Genomic DNA, 22,880 nt, shown 5'->3' with positions numbered 1-22,880 from the left:
TGTAAATGGAGACAGAAGCACTGGGACAAGAACTTTGAGGGGTAAGGAGGAGGCTGGTGGGCAGCATCCATTTGATCCATTTGGATGTATTGGGGATGGGAGGCTTATCAAGCAGTGTATAATAAATGATCGATAAACTTTAACTCTTGTTTTGTTACCTCAATCTAATACTGGACATCTGGCAATTTGAAATTGATGAAGAGATGGATTTTAAAAAGCTTTTAGTGCATAAAATAACAAATATCAATATAGAACCCACATCATATTTTACTAAATCATATTGAGAAAAATAGTTGGGGGCCGAGTGGTGAGTTTGCAGGCTAGGGGTGGAGCACAGGCTTTGCATATTTAGGGCCCTGAGTTCAATCTCAAGCACAGAAGAAAAAAAGAAAAGAAAAATAATAGAATTTAAATAGGTTACTAAGTATATAACCAGTAAGTGAACTGATAAAAATCATCATCCAGTATGCATATATTCTGAACTGTCAGAAATTAGAAACTTGAGAGTCTATGGTTTTGCTTTGGTGCTTTTGCAGGTCTGCACAAATATAATTGAAAAAAATGCGAACCCTGAGTGGAATCAAGTTGTCAATCTTCAGATCAAGGTTTGACTTTCTTTTCTTTCAGAAAAAGTAAGACTACTTTCATACTTACTGAATAAATGGAGAAATAATTACCTTTTTCTATGTTCTTTTAACAGTTTCCTTCAATGTGTGAGAAAATAAAACTAACTGTATTTGACTGGTGAGTTGAAAATAGACATCTAATTATACACTAAAGAATTAAACATGGGTATTTTAAACATTACTCTAGCTGATCTTACTTTTTTTAGTATATTTGTTTTCTTTCTTTTCTTTTCTTTTTTTTTTTTTTTTTTTTTTGGTACCAGGGATTGAACTCAGGACCTTGCACTTACGAAGTAGGTGGTAGAACCACTGAGCTAAATCCCCAGCCCTTTAGTATATTTATGTTCTTTCCACAGGAAGAAATTACTTCATTCCAATAAACTGCTCCTGGAATGGGGGGGGTCTTAAATAATAATAATATTAATGCTAATGGTTTGGATATCTTGGTTTAATATCTCATAAACAAAAGAATGGGAAATTTGTCTGAAAATGCTCAAAGATAAAACCAAGGATTTAAACATCATTAGGCTGTCCAAAATAAACATCAGAAATAGAATTATTTTGGGGAAGAATAACCAAGACATTCTGAGAGTGATTCTTTGTTATTATTAGAAAGAAAAGTGGATAAAACCACCTAACTGAAGGCAAAGAAAATTCACTGAAATGTTCTAATGGAATACTAGAAGCACCCCAGCACTGATTGGCCATAACAGGATCATGCTTAGAATGCTGCAGTTGGATGGAGCATTCAACTAACAGAGCTCAGCTCTCTGAGAGAAGAAATATGCAAATTCATCGTCATCATAATCAGCCTCAGTGCTTATTATATTAGCTTTCATTTTTTGTGCACTGTTAAGCGCGTGGCACTGAGCCTTTCCTGGTATACATCACCACATTTAGTCTTTAGAGTAACCCTGTGAAGGAGGAACTACTGTTAGCTTCACTTTACAAAGGAAGAATCTGAGGTTGAGAGAGGTCAAGTAACTTGCCCAAGTCACTTGGATGGTTAGAGAGCCAGAAGGCTCTCACCCTGCCAGGATGTCTCCATAGTTTTTCTCCTTTGTACAAATGTGCTTGACTCTCATGTTAGTACCCTGTTGGCATTATGGCAAGAGGACATGTTGGGAGAAGAAGAATGGGTCTGATTTTGTTTGATGACCATATTAGCATTCATTGAGAACCACAGTTGGGCCATGCGGATAAAATATTCCATTCTTTAGTGTAAAAAAAGTTTTACAGTCTGGGGCTGTAGCTCAGTGGAAGAATTTCGCTGGTCTAGAATGTGTGAGTTCTATCCCCAGTACCACAGCAAAAGAAAAGTGTTAAGGCATGCTCAAACCTCAGGCTGTAAATTAAAAGTGCTCTAGAGGTCTCATGGACTCTCAGGATTTAGCTTGGGTGATAGCTGTGAACTATAAATTTTGCAGTAGGCTGATTGTGATAGAGCTGACTTCCAATTACCTGTTGTTATTACGAATGTAGTTTTTTTTTTTTTTCCTAAACTTACCTCATCTTTCTCCAATACATTAGTGTAGATTGGGTGCACAGAGAGACTTGTTTAACTGGAAAATGCTTGGAGATGAGGGTGAGAAATTTTCGGGTGATTTTGAAAACAGTAAATTCCTGAACAGGATGATTTCTGAGGTCTGTGGTATTTTCCAGCTCTTTGTTATTGTTGAAATGAAAACATATTTTTAGAGTAAGAGGCCTTAACCTGTTCTTTTGCACAGGGACCGTCTTACTAAAAATGATGTAGTTGGAACAACTTATCTATACCTCTCTAAAATTGCTGCCTCTGGTGGAGAAGTAGAAGGTGAGTCATTCAACAGATCTAGAACAAGACGGGATACAAAACTCCCAGAGAAAACGTAAGCTTGGGAAGCCACCTGGCAATAGGCTTAGTTTCTTAAAAGGTAAATGTGAGGAGACTATGAGCATTTCAGTGATGTTTTGGTGATGGCCAGCAAAATAATTAAAAATAGAAGCAACTAATAGTTTACTGATTTTAGCTTTCCTATTCACATACAAAACCCCTTTGTCAGTAGCCATTTCATAAATTGCTTTATTGTAAATACAGAGTACCAACACTTCACTTTCTTAGAATAGTGTTGACACAAATCCACCCAAACATAAAGAAATATTCCCCTCTCAGCTGTTTCTATTGATAACAAAGAGACCAGATGCCAATGAACTATGTAATGTGCATTTAGTTTTCATTTTAACAGGTACTGAAAATCAATACATTTTCTTTTCATTGTTTTGCAAATTGGAGAAATACCTGTGCCTGGCATTATAATTCTGTGGATATATCAGATATTGAAGTAGATAATAAAGGAAAGAAGTTAAGATGATAAGAAGAAAATGTCTGCACAAGGACCTAAGTTTGACCCCTGGTACCCTCCCCCAAATCAAGATAAGAAGAAAATGTAATGTTCAGACATTAATATAAGCATCTTACATTTTGTTACCAAAGCAAAAATTCTTTGCCACTAGATCAAATATACTAAGACAAAGGAGAGAATTTGAGACAGACTTTTATCTTGAGAAACTTGTTTCCTCTTATCTTCATTTTAAAAGAAGACTTTATAGGTTTTCTTAAAATAGTGTTAACCCAAGCAATAGTATGAATAAGAACATGGAAGATTAGAGATGTGGTGAAGAAAATATCAGTTTCTATCTCAAGAAGCTAAAAAAACAGGTAGTTATAAATCCATAGAAAAATGAAGAGAGCAATAAAGATATAGTTCAAATATAAAGCCATGTATGACATTATTTTAAGCAAATGGTAAAAGGTAAAAAGATCCCATTTAAACATTTTCTACTGAAAATGGAAACACGATAGTGGAGGTGTAATGAAAGGAATGTAATCTCAACCCTTTCCTTCTCTACAGAGAACAATACTTATATGGTTGTTGTAGAGTAAATACTACTTATTTTGTTTTTACTAAACCCATAGCCCAATTTCAGAATAGAGTATAAATTTCATCACCCATCACAATATAAAAGTACCACAGCTAGATATCGGAAATGAAAGAGGAAAAAGAATGAAGGTGAAAGGTAGGACAGTCATCTTAGCTTGTATACTTCATAGCTGTGTAACTGACAGAAAGCTAAGGGTTCTTCAAGTGTATTCTAGACTCATCTGAATGCACAGAAAATATCCAAAACACGTGCATGTGATTTAGTTCCCATAAATAATGTTAGCAGCCTCTTCTTACGGAGTGAGCAATCCAAATATAAGCATATAGACTTAATTACAGAGAACCATACACATGTGTAGATACCGAAGAGTTTCTCTTGTGTGAATAAACTATAATTAATAGTATATAAGATCCTAATGAGGTATTGACAGTGTGAAATAGGAAGAAAAGGGCTAAAGGTGTAGGGAAAGTGGGAAGGGTAGGGGAAAGGTAAGAAGGGAAAGAAAAATATGTGAGAAAATGAAAAAAATGGAAATAAAGTGTTTATGAATGGGGAGGGGAGGAAGAGGTGAAGGGAGGGTGGGGACAAGGGGAAAACATGAGAACCAAGACCTGTCATGTAGAGGTACAAGATCCCAATAATGAATGTAACTATACTGTATACCTAAAATGTACCAATAAACTCAATGAGGAAAAAATAAATAAAATAAATTACAGAGAACCAGTAGGAATTGAAAATCATGCCATGCTTGATTCCCACACTATAATAAAAATCATGCTAGAATGCTATGGAAGATGTAAAAATCCACTTATTGTTATTAGGAAGTCATTTACCATTATCTAAAGATAATTATTAAAAATACTTTGTGTAAGTATTTAATTTAGTGATAGAGGGATAACATCCACAAGAACTAAAAGCAGAGGTTGTTACAAGCAGTTTGATTCCCTGTCTCTGAGACTTCATAGCAGGCAGCCTGTTACAGGATTGCAAAAAAAACAATGAGCTGTCATCCCCTCAAAAGAAACAAACCATGCTGTGAATGAAATAATGTATGATTAACTATAGGCATACATGTAGAGGCAAGATCCCAATAATGAATGTAACTATACTGTATACCTAAAATGTACCAATAAACTCAATGAGGAAAAAATAAATAAAATAAATTACAGAGAACCAGTAGGAATTGAAAATCATGCCATGCTTGATTCCCACACTATAATAAAAATCATGCTAGAATGCTATGGAAGATGTAAAAATCCACTTATTGTTATTAGGAAGTCATTTACCATTATCTAAAGATAATTATTAAAAATACTTTGTGTAAGTATTTAATTTAGTGATAGAGGGATAACATCCACAAGAACTAAAAGCAGAGGTTGTTACAAGCAGTTTGATTCCCTGTCTCTGAGACTTCATAGCAGGCAGCCTGTTACAGGATTGCAAAAAAAACAATGAGCTGTCATCCCCTCAAAAGAAACAAACCATGCTGTGAATGAAATAATGTATGATTAACTATAGGCATTTGCTTACACGGCTTCAGACTAAACCTGGATTTTCTGGCCTCAGTCCCAAGTAAGTCAGCCACAAGACAAGTAAATGTGTTACTGAAATTGTGGAGTGTTGTCGACTTCACTAGGTGTCCTTTGGCTGTGGAGAGCTAACTCTTCTCAGTTACATACCTGATTACTTGGGGCTGACGAATTTGGGTTATATGTGTGATGGTGCTGCCAATTGTCACAAAGTTTTGAGCCATTTCACATTACCCCATTTCAAAAGAGTCATGTGATGTGGGTCTAAATTTTGAATTTTTCTGGTGTTGCTAAACCACTTACCTAGCACGAGATTTGATTAACTTCAGTGGTGTCTGTTGTGTAATGCTCATGTTTCTCTTGTTTTTTAACTAATCATATTTTTACTATATAGATTTCTCATCTTCGGGAACTGGGGCTGCATCGTATACAGGTTTATGCTTTGTAATTTTGCTGTCTATTAGAGCTTCCTATCTATTATCTTACTAAGAATATATTAATTGATTGCGTCTAGAATCTTTGTTGACATTTTGTTATTTCACAAATAGTTTTGCAAGACTAATGATTTTTATGCACATTGTATGTTTGTTCTGCATAGCTAAGTTTAAAACAAACATGCTAACAAGGCCTTGCTACATAGTCTAAGTGTTTAATTGGACGCACACCATCCCTTTTTATTGCAAATACTCCTTTGTGAGATATAACATTATTATGTTTAAAAGTTCAGTAAGTAGAGATACGAAGCACTAAATCAATTGTTCTGAAATGTATGAAGTATCTTTCTCTCACTTTCATTCTGGCTATCTAGATTGTAAGATATGAGCATTTTCCACTTTTTGCCCTAAAGGTCAGCTCCCAAATTTGAAGCATCAGCTCATGTACTTCGGTTTGTACAGCACTCGGCATTTTTTGCAAGTTTGCTTAATGTGACTATCACAGTTCTCCTGAGGCAGATGTCATTGTTCCTCCAATAGATGAAGATTCGGAGATATAAAAAGATCTTCTGCCAGATAAATATGCTAACATTTGCCATGGTAACTGCCCAGCATTGTGGTGGGAGAAGGGAGTGCATGTTGGAAAGCTTTGCAAACTCTCAGCCTATGTGCAAATAGAAGGCGATATAATTGGCCTTTCCATTACTGTAAATGCCCAATTCTTGTTTGAAAAAAAGATCAGTCTCATTATCTTTTATCAGACTTTATATAAATACAAAGTAGTCCATAGGTTTTCCAAAAACATGGCAGAGTTGGAAATGCTTTATTTCTTCATTTGTTCAACCAATTAATAAATATTTATGTAACGACACTCTATGATAGAACCAGTACTGTGTATTTAGTAAATCAAAATAAAATACTTAAATCCTGTCACTCCTCTGGAACGGTTTTGTACTCTAGCCACAGAGATAAGCAGCTATCTGAGGTTCTAAAGATTAGTATGTAAAGTAATTTATAGAAGACCAAAATACCAAGGACTTCAGAGACGTGAGGGAGGCACGGAGATACAGGTTTCAAAAGTGCTTGTCGCTAGGTGAGAGGAAACCTTGATGGCCAGACTAAAGACATCTTGTTTTATTTTGTGTTGGCTCTTCAGGAAGGACATTGGGAAGTTTGATGTGATAACTGCACATAAATTGGGTCACAAATGTTTCAAGAAAGAAAGACACACAGTTTGTGAGTGAGGATAGGTTTTCCCAGGTGACCATATTGAGATATGAACACATGGAAGGAGAATTCTTCATGTTAATGCCCAACTAAACAAAGTGCCATTTACGTGTTTTAAATTGTAGAAGAGATTTTCTTGAAAAAAAAAAAAGAATTAATCCTTTGTTATCAGAGTCCAGGCAGTGGATTGCAATAAAAAGCAATTTGTGTTTTAATCCCTGAGCATCTTTAATGAAAGGCAAATGCTTATGACCAACAACACAGTCGCCCATGGAACCGGGTGGAGATGAGGTAGGATCAGATCAGAGGAATGAACGGTGTAATGAAAGGAAACCTTGTTTGAGCTTTGACACTCAAGGTCTGAGCCCAAATCTCCAACGTATGGGATCTTTGACAAGTCACCTCTCTTCTGGAGGCTTCTGTTTCCCCATCCATTATGGGACACAGCTAAGTGCACTAGCTGGAACATCCATTCCAACTCACACCTTCTGTAATTGAACTTCTAAAATTACTTCTTTTCCTCTGAGCTTCTACTTTAACCCTTTATTCCTACCCAATATCCCTCCCCATATCAAATATTTCAGCACTAAGAAAGAAACCTAAATTCAACTTAACGATTAATTAGTCAATTTTGCAATGTCCCATAGAACAGACTGAATGAAGCCAAACCGATTTATATACTCAGATATAATAGTTTTGTTTTATCCTGTCCAATTGTCTGGAATATGATAGATGATTCAGAGAAATCTCTGCTGGGGAAAATATTGGCCCCTGTATAAGTCACAAGAGATTTTTAAAGAGATGTGAAACGTTTTACCCTAGTGGTGGCGTTTCATTAGTAGGCTGTCCTATGTTACTTTTCTATATTTTAACTTAAATGTTTCTTTTCTCTTGTTCTCTTCACTGAAATTTCTGGCTAATTTTATTCACTGTCCAGGGTTTGTATCTGCCTCTCAAAGTGCACACTCTCATTTAGACACACGGGGAGCTCCACATCATGAAAATGATTGTGAAGTGCATGTGTATATGGTTAGGTTAATTGTGTATTAATGTTCATGCTGCTCACGTGCTACTCAACATTTATCTTTCACCCTTAGCTTTGAGTTTAAAGTTTGAAAAGGCCATAGAAATGCTCTGGTCAACTTCATATTCATAGCAAGAATTATCTTGAAAACATCATAAAAGACAGGCTGAAGTATGCCTTAAAGTTTCTTTTGATTATGCCGAATGTAATGTGTCCCATTGTTTAGCATCTATAATTCATAGAAAGCTCTTCTTTACACCAAATGAATCAAAGTTGGCTTCCACGTATCTTCCAGCTGTGGTCTTCACCCTGCTTTTTGGAGATGAGGACATTTTTCTTCCATATGGAAGCCATTCAAGCAATTGAAATCAGCTCTTACATTCCCTCGACATGGTTTCTTCCTGTTATAGCTGTTTTCTTACACTTTCCTCAGTGCCTTTCCTTGAATCCAAGTAGAAGAAATGTAGAGTTTATCAGATGGTCATCAGAATAGAAAGTAATGAATGATAATGTTCTTATCACTTCTGATTGTCATATGGCTCTATAACCATAGGCAGGTAGTTCGTTTCTACATATAAAAGTTTATAATAGCATCTGCCAGATTTATACTAACTATCTGAGGTTAAATTATATCTTTTGGGGACAAATAAAATTAATCTGATATATCATTTGAATGACTTCTTGAAAAAACATAATCTTTTACTCCAATTGCCAATAAAGTATTTAATGCCAATTATAAACTTGCAAAAAATGTGACGGTCAACTTAAAAATCTCATTATTCTTTCTTTTAAATATTATCTTTTTTTAAGAATAAAATTAACCAAAATACACCTGAAATGTTTTTAAACATATATTTTTAGTAATAATAAAGGGAAATTTGGAAAGTTTCAGGAGTGCTTATAATTTCCACTAACACAACTAACTCACAAAATGGAGGAAAAACATCTCACTAATTAGTTAATAACTAATATTTATTTCAATAGGTCCAATGTTAAAAGCCTAAAATTCAATGATGACATTTATTTCTCAGTAAATACAGGAGAAACAGAGGTGGGTTTTGTTCCAACATTTGGACCTTGTTATCTGAACCTTTATGGAAGTCCTAGAGAGTACACAGGATTCCCAGACCCCTATGATGACCTAAATACTGGAAAGGTTAGTTTTTCAATTAAAGTTGTTATTAATGAGTACTGGCAAATGTGATTTCTTCTTATAATGATGATGATAATTAAGTATTATATTTGGGGACATCCTCCTAATTCATTTCGAGACCTACCATTCTACTGATCAAGTGTCGAAGTGTGTTATGCTCCTTGAGTCTCAGAGTGCAAAAAGAGAAAAAGATTCTGGAGATTATCTAATTTGGTGATGTTAAATGGCATTTTCTCTCTTCCACTGTTATACTTACAGAAAGCATCAGTAATTAATGCTGGGCTGGGATGTAGCTTAGCAGTAGAGTTCTTGCCTAGACCCTGGGTTCAATTCCTTACAATTCTTTTCCATATAATATTCCAGAAATTTACCAAACAATTGTCACTGACATACCTGCTGAAACACTTTGCTATTCCTGATCTGATCCAACCCTTTAATTTCATATATAAGAACACCAAGAGGTCAGAGATAAGAAATGCTCTTTCCACTACAGGAGAAGCCAGACCTCTCTCTTAATTATCTCCCAAGACCCAGGAAAGGGACTAAATGAGAGAAAAGCTCTTGGAAGGGAAAGGCAGAAGACAGCTGTGGGATTGGGGTCTCCCCTACTTTCCAGAAGATTCTAATGTCTACACTGCTGAGTATGGTGGGAGAAATAATTTCTTTTCCTCATCATACTCTACTGTACTCAGAACATCTTCCTCATTTGTTTCCTGCGTTCTCTGAATTTCCTATGGTTGCCAGCATGGAAGCCTCCTTTTTCCAAGAAGATGAGAAAAAGGAGCCAAGTTAATAAAGATAGAACCAGAGGTGTTCTGCTAAAGTAAAATGACAGTTTTAGATCCCCATTCACTTCCACCTCCCTACCACTGCCAGATCTACAGACTGATTTTCATCATGGCTAAGATCCCTTTCTTTTGTAACACCCAACAGTGCTCTTTGGGATCCTTTGTAGAGGAGGGGGCTTTTCATTCAGATATCAAAGAACTGAATCTACCTATAAAAGTTGCTCGTTGATTCATTTTGGAGGTTAGGATCATGGGAAGCGTAACATTTTTGTAACAGTATTAGTCTGACTGAAGAGACCGAGTTCTTTTTGCTATTTTCTATGCCTAGAGAAATAATCTTGTACTCTTGCTTTTCAGGGAGAAGGAGTTGCCTACAGAGGCAGGATCTTGGTTGAATTAAGCACTTTGCTTGAAAAGACACCACCAGATAAGAAGCTTGAGCCCATTTCAAATGACGACCTGCTGGTTGTTGAGGTAAATGTTAGAGTATGAGCCGTGCATGGCAGGTCAAAGGGTAGTTTAAAGGATTGAGGGTAAAATGGCTGGCAATAACTGCTTGAGCAAGCAGACCCAAAGGGAACATCCCGGGATGAAAAGGTAGCAGTGGTAGTTTGGAGAAAAGACCTGCCTTCTAACAAGTGCCTCCGACAACTTTTTTTTTTTTTTGTACCGGGGATTGAACTCAGGACCTTGCACTTGTGAGGTAGGCAGTGTCCAATAACTTCTTGATGTGTCTGCAACAGCCCTGTGAGGGTGATGAGACTGGCTTCATTCTTTGAGACGTTAACACCCTACCCAAAACTGGCAAGAACCGAATACTCTATTTACTAATTGTACTTGGGTGTTCTGAGGAGTTAACCTTAGAATTTGCCAATCAAAGTTAAGCTACAATTGCACTGAGCCTCTCTTTCTCCTTGAAGACCAGAAGTTTTTCACGTTTGTTACCTACTTCCTAGAGTCCCAAGTGTATGCTGTTGGGTCCCACAAATCTGGATTATTTGCGAGAACAACCCACTCCCTGATACTTCTCTGCTCAGGCCCTCCCCTGCTGATTCCAAATCACTTCCAGTCCTTGGGCTGCTTTTATTTTCCATTCTGGGCACAGGGCAGGACTTTCTCTCCTTTACCCTCATTATGGAGAAATCAAACAGCAACTCCTAAAAAACTTTCAGCTCTGGGACACAAGTAGGGAAGCAGTGAAATGGGTAACACAAAGCAGCTGCTAACTATGCCTATTCTGTGAACCCAAGAGCTCAGACCAGCTTTCTGAGTCTCTCATAATAGCCTTCCTGTCTATTTCAGCGTATCTTCTTGTGGCGGGACTGGATTCTTCTCTAGACTGAACCCATCTTCCTTCATCTCAGAGTCAGGTCCAATTGCCAGGAGTTATCCATCCAAGGGCTGCTTTCTTCCTTCCATTAATCTAATGTCTGCCTATTACAAAATCTGTCCCTTTTCAGGATGATTGACAGGGTAACTATCCACTCCTAGAGGAAACTTTCCCTTCTCCCTCAGAACAATGAGGCTTTGCCACTCGCTTCCAAGATGGCAATTACATTAGGTTACTACCCAAAGCAGTATGTTCTAGATTTTTCTGTCTTCCAGCACATTTGAAACATCCATAGTCTAGTTCCTGAGGAAGACCACTTCCCATCTTTTGTCATTTCCGTTAGAAAGAAATGATTCCTCCTGAGATTGTCTCTGTTAACCCCGCACATCGTATCACCCCAGGAACAAAGAGCAGGGTCAGCCTAACTACACAGGAAATGAAACATCTCTTCCCTCAAGAACTGTAACATATCTCTGGCTAAAACATGACCTTAGGGTCTCATGTTACCAAATAGAACTGTTCAATGCAGGTTATTTAAATTGTGAAAGAATTATGGTATGGTATGAGTTTGTTTTCCTTTACAGTTAGGAATGCATCAAAAATTTTTTTCTAAAACAAAGCCTTGAATGTGAACTTATGTTTCTGCCTCTAGAATCAGAAGTTGCTTATGGCTTTTAACACAGCAGCTTTTCCAGTTTTTACACATTAGTGTATCAACTTTAAAAGTCTTAGGGTGGCCTTTTTGCTTAGGTTATTTTAGCTTTGCTGAGCTAACTTCTTACAAAAGTGGATATGAAGACAAAGTTTTTACAATAATTTATTGGGGGACAACTCTCAATAAATTATCAAATTTGGCTTCACTACCTTAATCCTCATACCCCCCTCAATTGATAAATCATAACATTATACGGTTAGTACCAGAAGGTCATTCTTGCATATAACATTAAGGGTTTGACTACTCTTGAATCATCCCAGAATTTCTTGGCTAAGGGGTGAGTTTAAAGAAGATGCTCTGAGGGGCAGGTATGGGACTTCTAGTGAGTGCATCTAGCCAACCATGGGGTGAGAAGACCAGTGAGGGTGAGACTCTATGGCTCACTCTTCCCCACACTGGCACAGCAATTAGGGTGTAAGAGACCCCCCGAATTTTCAGTTACTTTGTTATTGTTCATGGGAAAATAATCGGATATTATGATACTCTTGAATTTTGAGGTTTGCTCTTATCTCAGAAACAAATTCCTTCCAAAGTGGCATGATGCAAATTCTTATGCTGAAATCTAATCCCCCTAGTGATGGTTTTATGAGGTGAGGCCTCAGAGAGCCTCTTTGCACCTTCTACCACATGAAGGCATAGCTAGAAAATGGCTCTTATCACCAAATCTGCTTACATCCAAATGTTGGGGTTGCCCAATCTCTAGAGCTATGAGAAATAGTTATTTATAAGTAGTCAACTTGCATTTGTATGATAGCAGCCCAAATTTACTAAAATACAAATAATGAGTCTACCATAATACAATGGCAAAAAATGACTAATTAAACTGTCTTCTGAAGTGCTGGAGTTATTTTGCTTTTCAAGCTGAATCCTGCAAGATAGGCTGTAAATCAAAAAGAGCATTTATAGACAGATTTTAGGGGTTTATGCTGTGAGATCACGTAAGGCGAATCCAGCTAGTGTTGCTTTTTACTTGTTAAAGAGACAAAACCAAAAGCAACAGAACCTCCAGTCAAAAAGATCCCAGCCAATATCTTTCTATCCACTCCAGAATACTCTCAATTCTACAAAAAGTTCAGGAATCACAATAGACCTTGAGGACATATTCAGGAAAAGCAAAAAAAGGAGAGGGAAGAATGGGAGAATTTACATAGTATTTACTGCCAGGCTCTAAGAGGATGCCTGGAATTCACCTGCTGGTCTCCAAGGAAATACGCAGCAAGGAATGATGATTCAACTTGAGTAATTACTGGCTGGCCTTGATTCTTACCTATGTCAGTTAGAATTCAGGGTTAAAAGAAATGCCATGATGCACAGACATTCCACAATTATTATGCCTGTTTAATTTTCTCATCACCAAAACACAATTGAAGTCCGGGCTCCTTTAAAAAAAAAAAATGTCAAGATAGGATGGAGAGAAGTGACCCAACAAAATACAAAACATGAGCCCTTTAATAACAGAAGTGCAAATAACAAATGAGTTACCTTTACTGAAAATAATAAACACATAGGCAAAGACGTTTTCATTTAGTTTTTAAAAAAGCAAAAAGTAAGCTAGCAAATAATATACATTGCCCATAATACATGTCAACAGCATAAAATAACATTTCATTAACTGGTATATAAAAAAGAATTTGTTTTATTTGCTCACAATAATGAAATACAGCCAACTAAATAGCTTGTGCACTAAGTTTAATAAAAACCCAAAATGAAATAGAAAAATGAAGTGAAACAAATGCATTTAACAGCATTAAAAGGCAGGAGAGGAGCTGAGCTTCTGAGGACCTATCAACACCAGAAGCAAGTGAGGAGCCCTGGAGAAAAGTGAGATAAATATATTTGTGTCAACTGCCAGGAGTGCGTGAGCGAGTGGTCAACCCAGAAAAGACTGTGACCCTTGTCCATCTTACAAAGGTCCCATGTCCTGCGGGGTATGTAAATAAGTTTTTGGAGGAGCACAGGAGGCTGCAACAAAAAGGCAACATAGTTGCCCTATAGCTCAGTGCTCCCCCTTCTCTCTAGAGCAGAGGTGGCCTTATTCCAGCTTGGAGGGACAGCAGGCAGGCTAGACAGCAGAGCCTGGCCTGGCCACTTCAACAGGGAACTAGGTGGAGAGGAGAGGTCCAAGTATTGGCCAACCCAGCATTGTTCCTGTATCTCCTAGCTTCTGAAACCTCCGTCCTGCCACAGGGGACCCTATTTTTGCCCCCGGGATCAGAGATCTGTTCTGGGATTATGTTCTCCCTGCCCTCCTTCCCAGTCTTCTTGTGTGCGACCTAACATTCTGGGAGCATTTTATGAAACTGAATTCTTGCTGCTTCTCAACTGGAACCTCTTTGTGACCACTTTTGGTTGGCCGCAATAAGTACCACTTTCAAGAATTGTTATCCTGTGTCAGTATCCTGATTGACATCTCATCTCCTTCTCCGAATTTACTTCTGAGATTTCTGCCTGTGTTACCTCATCTACAATATTCACTGACCACTGACAATCGGGAGAGCCTGTTTCTGCCCCTGCAAAGAAACATCCCACTATAACTTACTGTTACAGGCTCCTAAGGGAGGGTCCGGAATAAACACTGGGGATCATAATTTCTCTAAATGATGTTTTTTGTTCCTTCCTCTTTCTTCTCCTGTAGCCTGAAGGCACAGGGGAAGTGGGAAAGAGCTGGGGACAGGCAGAATTCTCAGCTGCCCTAACCTAGGACAATGAGACTCTGGGGCAGGAGTGTAGATGGCCAGCTGCTTCTGGAGCTTGGACTTGCAGTGTGGTCTGTGGAGCGTGCCACCTGGAGTGCGCATGCTCACAACCGGCACCAGTCAGCTGGGGGTGTGGGTCATGGCCAGAAACCTCAGCCATTCTTTTCAAAGCTCAGCCTCTCCAGGATGAGGGTCCTATCAGGGCTTCTGTGGAAGATTGTGCAAGTGTTGTGTGGTAACATCAAGGGAGTTCTGATGAGATCCTGGCTTATGTGGAGGTTTTCAGGGCAGAAAAGACCCAGCCAGAGGCGGTATCCCTACTCCTCCGCTCAGCCACCTCCTGAACTTGCTCTGTTCTCTGTAGCCCCTGGCTCAATAGGCAGTTTAAATGCTGATCATTTTCTTCAGGGCCCTGACTCAGATCACAAATTATGTTTCCTACTTTTAGCTCCTTCCCTGTTCTTATATCATCTCCTAAGTGGTTTACAAAGAAGAAGTTACACTGTATATGTGTGTGTGTGTGTGTGTGTGTGTACATACAAATAACTTCCTACTTTTTAATTCTTACACAATCCGGTTGAAAACCCAAAGTTTCCACAGCACTCTTGAACCAGGGCTTAGTTGTGAACAGAGCTCTTGACAAGTAGCTGGAGTTGCCCAAGTCTCTCTACCAAAACGAGACTCGATCATTGTAGGGAAGCTTTTAAACTCACAGTGCCAAACTTATGGCTCCTTGAGTGATTCTGTGTGCACCTAAGGCTACAACCAATGTTTTAGAAAATCTTCCAAAAAAGATTGATGTTGAGAGACATTTCTGACAAGATGTTATTGGAGAGTTTTTTATACCATGTCAAAAATTCCTTTAACCAAATGAAGACTTTTTAATGATGAAATGTCCAGGGGATTGCTTCTTTCTCTCCCTGCACCTACAAGACTAGAGGCTATTCACAGTCAGAAATTTTTTAAATGGTTCTCAGAAAAATTAAAAACAGAGTCACCGTGTGATACGGTAATTCCACCTCTGAGTATAGACCCAAAAGAATTGGAAGCAGGGACTCAGCTCTTCGTATAACCATATTCAAAGCAGTGCTATTCACTTTAGCTAAAAGGCGAAAGCAACCCAAGTGTCCATCAGTGGATGAGTGGATAAACAAAATGAGGTATCTTACTATAGTAAAACGTTATTTAGCCTGGAAAAAGGAAGGAATTCTGACACGTGCTACAACATGGATTATACAATGATACCGAAGATTTACTAAGTGAATTAAACCAGACATAAAAGGACAAATACTGCATCATTGCACTTAAATGAGGTACCCAGAGTAGTCAAATTCAGGCAGTAGGAAGTAGAATGGTGTTTGCCAAGAGTTGGGGGAGGGTGGGTGGGGAGTTACTATTTAATGAGTATAGAGTGTTGCAAGATAAAAGGGTTCTGTGGATGATGCTTGGTGATGGTAGCACAACAACGTGAATGCCCTAATGCCGTTGTACTGTACACCTGAAATGGTAAAATTTGTTATCTTTGCCACAGTTTTTTCAAAGGTTTTTGTAACATTCACCCAAATTCATCTGTAAATATGTGAGCATGTTCTTCCCTTATCTGAGCCTGAAAGTCCGCCTGTAACTATGACCCATTTTCCTGAATAAGGACCATGGTGTGGATGGACAGTGAATGAAAGGACAGTTATGTGATAAGCGTCCTCCAAGGATCAAGTATTTTTATTATAATTATTCACTCATATTAAGTGTACACATCAAAGGGTTTCACTCTGACATTTCCATGCAGGCTTAGAGCGTGTTTCAGTTGTCGCTACCCTTCCTCCTACAGTCTCTTGCCCTCCTTCCTCCCGCCGTCCTTGCCCATTTCCCTAACAGTCCACCTTCTATTTTCAGTTCATCTTTGTTGTTGTTATTGTTGCTTTTGGTACCGGAGATGGAACCCAGGACCTGCATTTGGGAGACACATGGGGTACCACTGAGCTAAATCCCTGGCCCCTCAGTTCCTTCTTGTTTGTTAGTTTCCACGTGTTCATCTTTCTGTGTCTGTCTAATTTCACTTAACATGATAGTCATAAAAAATAATTTTTATTAAGATCCTGGGTGTGAAAGGCATCACTATTTTACTTCTAGATTGTGCTGCAAGTAGTAGGATACTGAGGAAAGAAAATAAATACAGCAAAAAGTTATCATATGCCAAAATTTAATAACTCTGTGACCACTAGTCTCAAACAGAAGAGTACAGAATTCTCAGGTGCTTCTTCAGTGGCTTTTGAACCAAAGCTGCTCTGGTGAGAAATCTTTCATGTAATCTGAATGTAATTATTTATGGGTCTTGTAAGTTAGCCAGTGGAATTCATGAGCAATGTGGCTACTGTGATGAACACCAATGTTCCCACCTCCTACCCAGGGAAGGGTATACAGAGACTGGAGCCCACCAGGCTTCCAGAACAGGCCCTGTGTGTGGACAGTATTAAGTGGCAGAATGCCTAGAACATAATCAAATGCCACTACTTAAGCTGTTGCTTGCCTGTTTGACTAGAGAAGGCAAAGGACCAGAAGGTCAATGGGGATATAGTCCAATAAAAAGGAGAAATGCCATCTGAGCAAAGATTTGGGCAGGACATGAATTCAGAGATTTTATACATTCAGGTCCATAAAGGAGGACTGAAGGGCTCAGATCATTTCTGCTAGGATGGTAGACATTCAGCATGGTTATCTTCAACTCTCTCACACACACATATCCTCAGTAAACCAGTGATAAAAAGATAAAGGGAAGGAAGGAGACCTAATTTCACTTATTTTTAAATTTGACATTAAAATATTTTTCTGATTAGAAGATGAACACTTAAGCAATTAAAAAACTTAAGCATAGGGACCAAGGATTTAGCTCAGTGGTTCTGCCACCTGCCTCAAAAGCTCAAGGACCTGAGTTCGATCCCCAGTACAAAAAAAAAATTTTTTTAAGCATATATAAGGTAGAAAACAAAATTTACTATAGTCTTTCTACCTTCTCTGATATACATTCGGAGTCCTTGTATTCCATACCTTCTTCATGCATATGCCCATACTAAAAACATATTTAATAAATTCACCTGAAATATACCATTGTGGGGGCCAAAGATGAAGCTCAGCCATAGAGCTCTTGCCTAGCATGCACAAGGCCCTGTGTTTGATCTCCAAAACTACAAGTAATATGAGGAAAGTAAAATAATTTTTTTTAATGTTTGCTCATGTGGATCTGATTGTCATTGTGAACTTTCATTCTGTTGCATGTCTGTAACATAATTTGTTTAAGCAGTGACTTACAGATATACATTTATACTTTCACTTTTTTGCCCTCTATTTCTTTTTTTTTTCAGCTTTAATTGAGTTTATTGGTACATTTTAGGGATACAGTACAGTTACATTCATTGTTGGGATCTTGTACCTCTACATGGCAAGTCTTGATTCTCATTTTTTCCCCTTACCTCTGCCCTCCCTTCACCCCCTCCTCCCCTCCCCATCTACAAACACTTGATTTTCATCTTTTCATTCTCTCACATTTTTTTCTTTTCCCTTTTTACTCTTCCCCTACCCGTCCCACCTTCCCTACACCTTTAGCTCCTTTCTTCCCATTTCTAAATGTCAGTAATCTTATTAGAATCTTATGCATTGTTGCAGATTATTTACACCAGGGAAACTATTCGGTATTTACATATGTGTGACTTACTTATTTCACTTAGGAGTATATCTTCAATATGTATCCATTTTCCTATGAATGAATCTATTTTCTCATTCTTTATGGCTGAGTAATATTCCATTTTATAGAAAAACCACAACTTCTTTATCCAGTTTCCAATGGATGTTGCCCTCTATTTCAATCAGTGATGCGGTCAAACATCTGTCTTTTCCTACTTGTGTGAGTATAACAGCAACCCCTTGCATTTAGTTCAGCGAGAATGAATTAGATTTATAATCTCATCTGCTAGAAATCCATGTGTAAGTAAGGACAAAAGTAATTTTGTTTGTTCTTTCTGCCTGCTCATCCTTTATAGAAATATCAGCGAAGGCGGAAGTACTGTCTCTCTGCCGTGTTCCATTCAGCCACCATGTTGCAAGATGTGGGCGAGGCCATTCAGTTTGAGGTCAGCATTGGGAACTACGGCAACAAGTTTGACACAACCTGCAAGCCTTTGGCCTCAACAACTCAGTACAGCCGGCCTGTTTTTGATGGTAAGATTGACCTAGACCATTCTCTCCTACGCGCGCTTATAGCAGTGCACCTTAGACTGCGCTGTCTTCTCCCTCTGGCAGCCATTATTTCCGCCATATTGTTAGAGGAAAGAAAAAGATGGAGGAGACATTTTCATGATACTGAATGGAAAAGAACTACTTATTCCTTTGTTGCTTAATTGAATAAAATTACAGAACACACTACCCCAAACTATTCCTCAAGCATATGGATTATTAAGTAGTTCACTCTTCACATCTCTTTAATAAATTTGTTGTCTAAGTGTCTGGTGTTCACTGACTCCTGATCTTTCATACCAGGGAACCACTATTACTACTTACCCTGGAGCCACACAAAGCCAGTCGTTACCCTGACTTCATACTGGGAGGATATTAGTCATCGCCTGGATGCTGTGAACACTCTCCTAGCCATGACAGAGAGGCTGGTAAGTTTACCTTCCTTACATTTTTTTTCCATTTTTCTATTTTGTTTTCACCAGAATAAATGATGTATCTGTTAAAATACATGCTGTCCCACTATAACACAAGGCCGGTCAACAAGCTAAGAGCCATTTCTGCAGTGACAGCTGAAATAAGTGGATCAAAGCTAGTACAGTGCTTAAGAGGGGGACCACTTTGCCCCCACTGTTCTACTATAGCTAAGGAATCACCATTGTCTGCCCAGTAGAGGCCACTTACCACTGCACCCAAGCTCTGATGTGAAGGAAGGAGAAGGAGTAGAAGACGACACAGTCTTCATGTTAATTAAGAAAGTCCCACAAGAAACACCCTATTTCTATTCACTTTCCATTGGCCATAATGTATTCATACAGCCACATTTCATCACAAAGAAGTTGTGAAATGCAATTTTATTGCATTTTATTTTATTGCTGTTCGTGCTATGATAAGAGGTGGCTAGAGGAACCAGTCGGAAATTTTCTTCTTTTGCCGCAGTGAAGAACTTTTCTTGTTTGGTGGTTAGGGGCTGGTTTCTACTGGTGGAACTGTGTAGAATACCTGTGATTATCCATCTTGTTGGTATTGCTCAACTACACTGGTGAGGAGAAAGGAAATATGTTTGGGATATTTCTAATTATGTAAAAAATATTAATTTATCCCTATCAGGTATGAATAAAGTCTATTGGGTATTAGTGTTTTGATTTCTATATTATATTAATGTCAGGTATCAGAGGGGCCTGCTAGAAAAAGGGTTGTTGGGTTATAAGTGATGCAATATATGTCATCACACTGAACCCCATTAATGTATAACTGATGTGTACCGTGTCAATAAAAATAAAAATGTTAAAATGTTACTAATGTCGATTTTTTCTAAGATCTAAATTTTACCAGGACTGAAACAAGACATGTATGGCCATACTTGATCTAAGACACTATAGAAAAATCTAAAACCAATATTTTATGTTACAAAGACAATGTATAATTAAATTAAATATAATTGTTCATATAGAAAAGTTGCATTTGATTTGCAATGTACTTACAATATTAATTTCTGAATTCCCTTCTCAAGGAAATTGATGGAGAATTAGCCACATCTCTTTTCCAGTTATGTTTTGAATATTTTTCAGCTTTTTTTCAGTTCTTATCAGTTTTCTGCCCATTTGTCAAGCTGCCCTCATTACATGCTAAGCTTGAAAGAAAGGTGACTCTTTATGGCCAGGACTTTGAATATTCATGGTGCTCCCTCCCTCAACCTCTGTTGAGGTCAACCTGTTGGCAAATGCCAATAGGACACAACGATATGGTCTAGGTCTATCTTGTACTTTCCTGTGCCTAGCCCAGAACCATTTCTCAAAGGAGCCCTGGTTCCTTCAATAGGGAATGGCGTTTAAAAAACAAGATTTGGGTGCTGGAGTGCTCAGAGTTCCTGATCCATCATTGTTTCTAAACTGTATCAGCAGTCAAACTGGCACGCACAGGTACACACACATAAATATGTGCATTTCTTTCTTTATCTGTCAATACAGTAAAGGCCATTAGTTTATAAAAATATTTCCAATTCCAAGCCAATAACAGAGACTTTTATTCTAGTTTTTCCTTTTTCCTTCTTCTGGAAGAAACCTGGTCTCCATTATCTTCCGTATAGTCACTCATTGTCAAACTTAAAATTCTTATAAGCCCCTGTGCAAAACAAGCCTTCTAGTTTAATCATAAACAACCATATGTATATGTTTATGATTATCATTGCCTTTTTACTAAAGATGTATAGTCAAAATATTATGATCAGATATTACTTGGGTTAGTTCAATATAATTATATTATTTATCTTAAATATAATTAGGTCATATCTAGAATATATTTAAAAAACTAAAAAAAAATTAAATCACCTAAAATTAAAGAGCTCGTCAAGAAATGAGCAAGAGCTAGGTGTGGTTGTACATGGCTATAATCCCAGCATTCAGGAGGCTGAGGCAGAAGAGTTGCCATAATTTGAGGCTGGCATGGGCTACATAGTGAGTTCAAGGCCAGCTTGAACTACAGAGCAAGACCCTACCTCAAAAAAAAAATGGCAAGAGAAATGAACAGACAACTAAAGAGGAAGAAATTAAATAGTCAATAAATATATGAAAAATGTTCAACATCTCTGTCCGTTAGAGAAATGCAGATTAAAACAACACTAAGATTACTCTGAAAAGAATGGTAGTCAAGAAATCCAACAATAACAAATGCCAGTGAGGTTGTAGTGAAAAAGGAACCCTCCCACAACATTGTTGGTGGGAGTGCAAATTAATACAACCATCATAGAAGTCAGCATGGAGATTTCTCAACTGAAATTAGAAACTCCATATGACCCAGTTGTCCTCCTGTACATGTCTTTCCCAAAGAATTTAAGTTATCGTATTACATTGACACATACACACCAATGTTGTTTTTTTTTTAATTTTATTGAGTTTATTGGTACATTTTAGGGATACAGTACAGTTACATTCATTGTTGGGATCATGTACCTTTACATGGCAAGTCTTGATTCTCATTTTTTCCCCTTAACTCTGCCCTCCCTTCACCCCCTCCTCCCCTCCCCATCTACAAACACTTTATTTTCATCTTTTCATTCTCTCACATTTTTTCTTTTCCCTTTTTGTTCTTCCCCTACGCATCACACCTTCCCTACACCTTTAGCTCCTTTCTTCAAATTTCTAAATGTCAGTAATCTTATTAGAATCTTATGCATTGTTGCAGAATATTCACACCAGGGAAACTATTTGGTATTTACACATGTGTGACTTATTTATTTCACTTAGGAGTATATCTTCAATATGTATCCATTTTCCTATGAATGAATCTATTCTCTCGCTCTTTATGGCTGAGTAATATTCCATTTTATAGAAAAACCACAACTTCTTTATCCAGTTTCCAACGGATGGGCAAATAGGTTGTTTCCAAGATTTAGCAATTACAAACTGTGCCGCTATAAACATGGGTGCACATACTTCTCTGTGACATGATTCTTTTAGTTCTCTTGGAAAGATACCCAGCAGAGGGATGGCTGGGTCAAATGGAACCTCCAGTCCAAGCTCTTTGAGGTATCTCCATATTGATTTCCATAGTGGTTGCACTAGTCTGCACTCCCACCAACAATGGACACACCAATGTTTATAGCTGCACAATTCATAATAGCTAAACCCTGGAAGCGGCCTGTATACCCATCAATACAACTGGATAAAGAAATGTGATATTTATAAACAATGGAATATTACTGGACTATAAAGAATGATAAATTTGAAACATTTGTAGGGAAATCGATGCACCTGGAAAATATAATGTTCGGTAAAACAGATGAGACACAAGTTTAAATATGGTATCTCTCATTTGAGTGAGGCAAAGTAAAAACAAAGAATAATAAAGGATGGCTGGAAGAGGATATCCTGCAATAGGGAGGTGGTCTAAGGAAACGAGGGTGAGGGGAGAGGAGGGAGGGCAGGGGAAATAAGTAGAATAAAGACATGCCATGTACAGGAACTGAATGACTTTATTGAATGTAAACATTATATGCTACTACATGAGCTAAGATTAATAAAATGAACTAGAATGAAAAGTGGGATGGGGAACTAGAGAAGGAGGAAGGGAGGGGATGGAAAGGGGAAGGAGATTTAGAAAAAAACTAGTGCAAGCTGAAAAAAAAATAGTACAACATGTGCATGTACCCACTCCCCAAGGTTACTATAAATGGCAAGTTCTGCAAACACTAGTAAAAAAATGTTTTAAAGC

At 37.9% G+C, this 22,880-nt stretch overlaps 1 protein-coding gene across 5 annotated transcripts in view; it reads left to right on the top strand.

Annotated features, from left to right (window-relative positions):
* The window catches only part of Myof (myoferlin), a 142,582-nt gene that overhangs the window by 56,793 nt on the left and 62,909 nt on the right, over positions 1-22,880 (top strand). For 3 of the 5 annotated variants that reach the window (XM_010632083.3, XM_010632082.3, XM_010632086.3), the window contains exons 14-21: positions 537-605; positions 701-744; positions 2,357-2,439; positions 5,472-5,510; positions 8,794-8,918; positions 10,061-10,177; positions 18,479-18,656; positions 18,975-19,099. In XM_010632083.3, coding sequence (XP_010630385.1) covers positions 537-605; positions 701-744; positions 2,357-2,439; positions 5,472-5,510; positions 8,794-8,918; positions 10,061-10,177; positions 18,479-18,656; positions 18,975-19,099 — 780 coding nt within the window. The remainder of the gene's footprint in view (positions 1-536; positions 606-700; positions 745-2,356; positions 2,440-5,471; positions 5,511-8,793; positions 8,919-10,060; positions 10,178-18,478; positions 18,657-18,974; positions 19,100-22,880) is intronic. The other 2 variants (XM_010632085.3, XM_010632087.2) reach the window with 1 other exon arrangement.

Source organism: Fukomys damarensis, unplaced genomic scaffold (genome assembly GCF_012274545.1).
Source record: "Fukomys damarensis isolate Sample0158 unplaced genomic scaffold, DMR_v1.0_HiC HiC_scaffold_20, whole genome shotgun sequence".
NCBI lineage: Eukaryota > Metazoa > Chordata > Mammalia > Rodentia > Bathyergidae > Fukomys > Fukomys damarensis.
The sequence above is the reverse complement of the archived record's forward strand: the minus strand, read 5'-3'. Positions and strand labels throughout refer to the sequence as shown.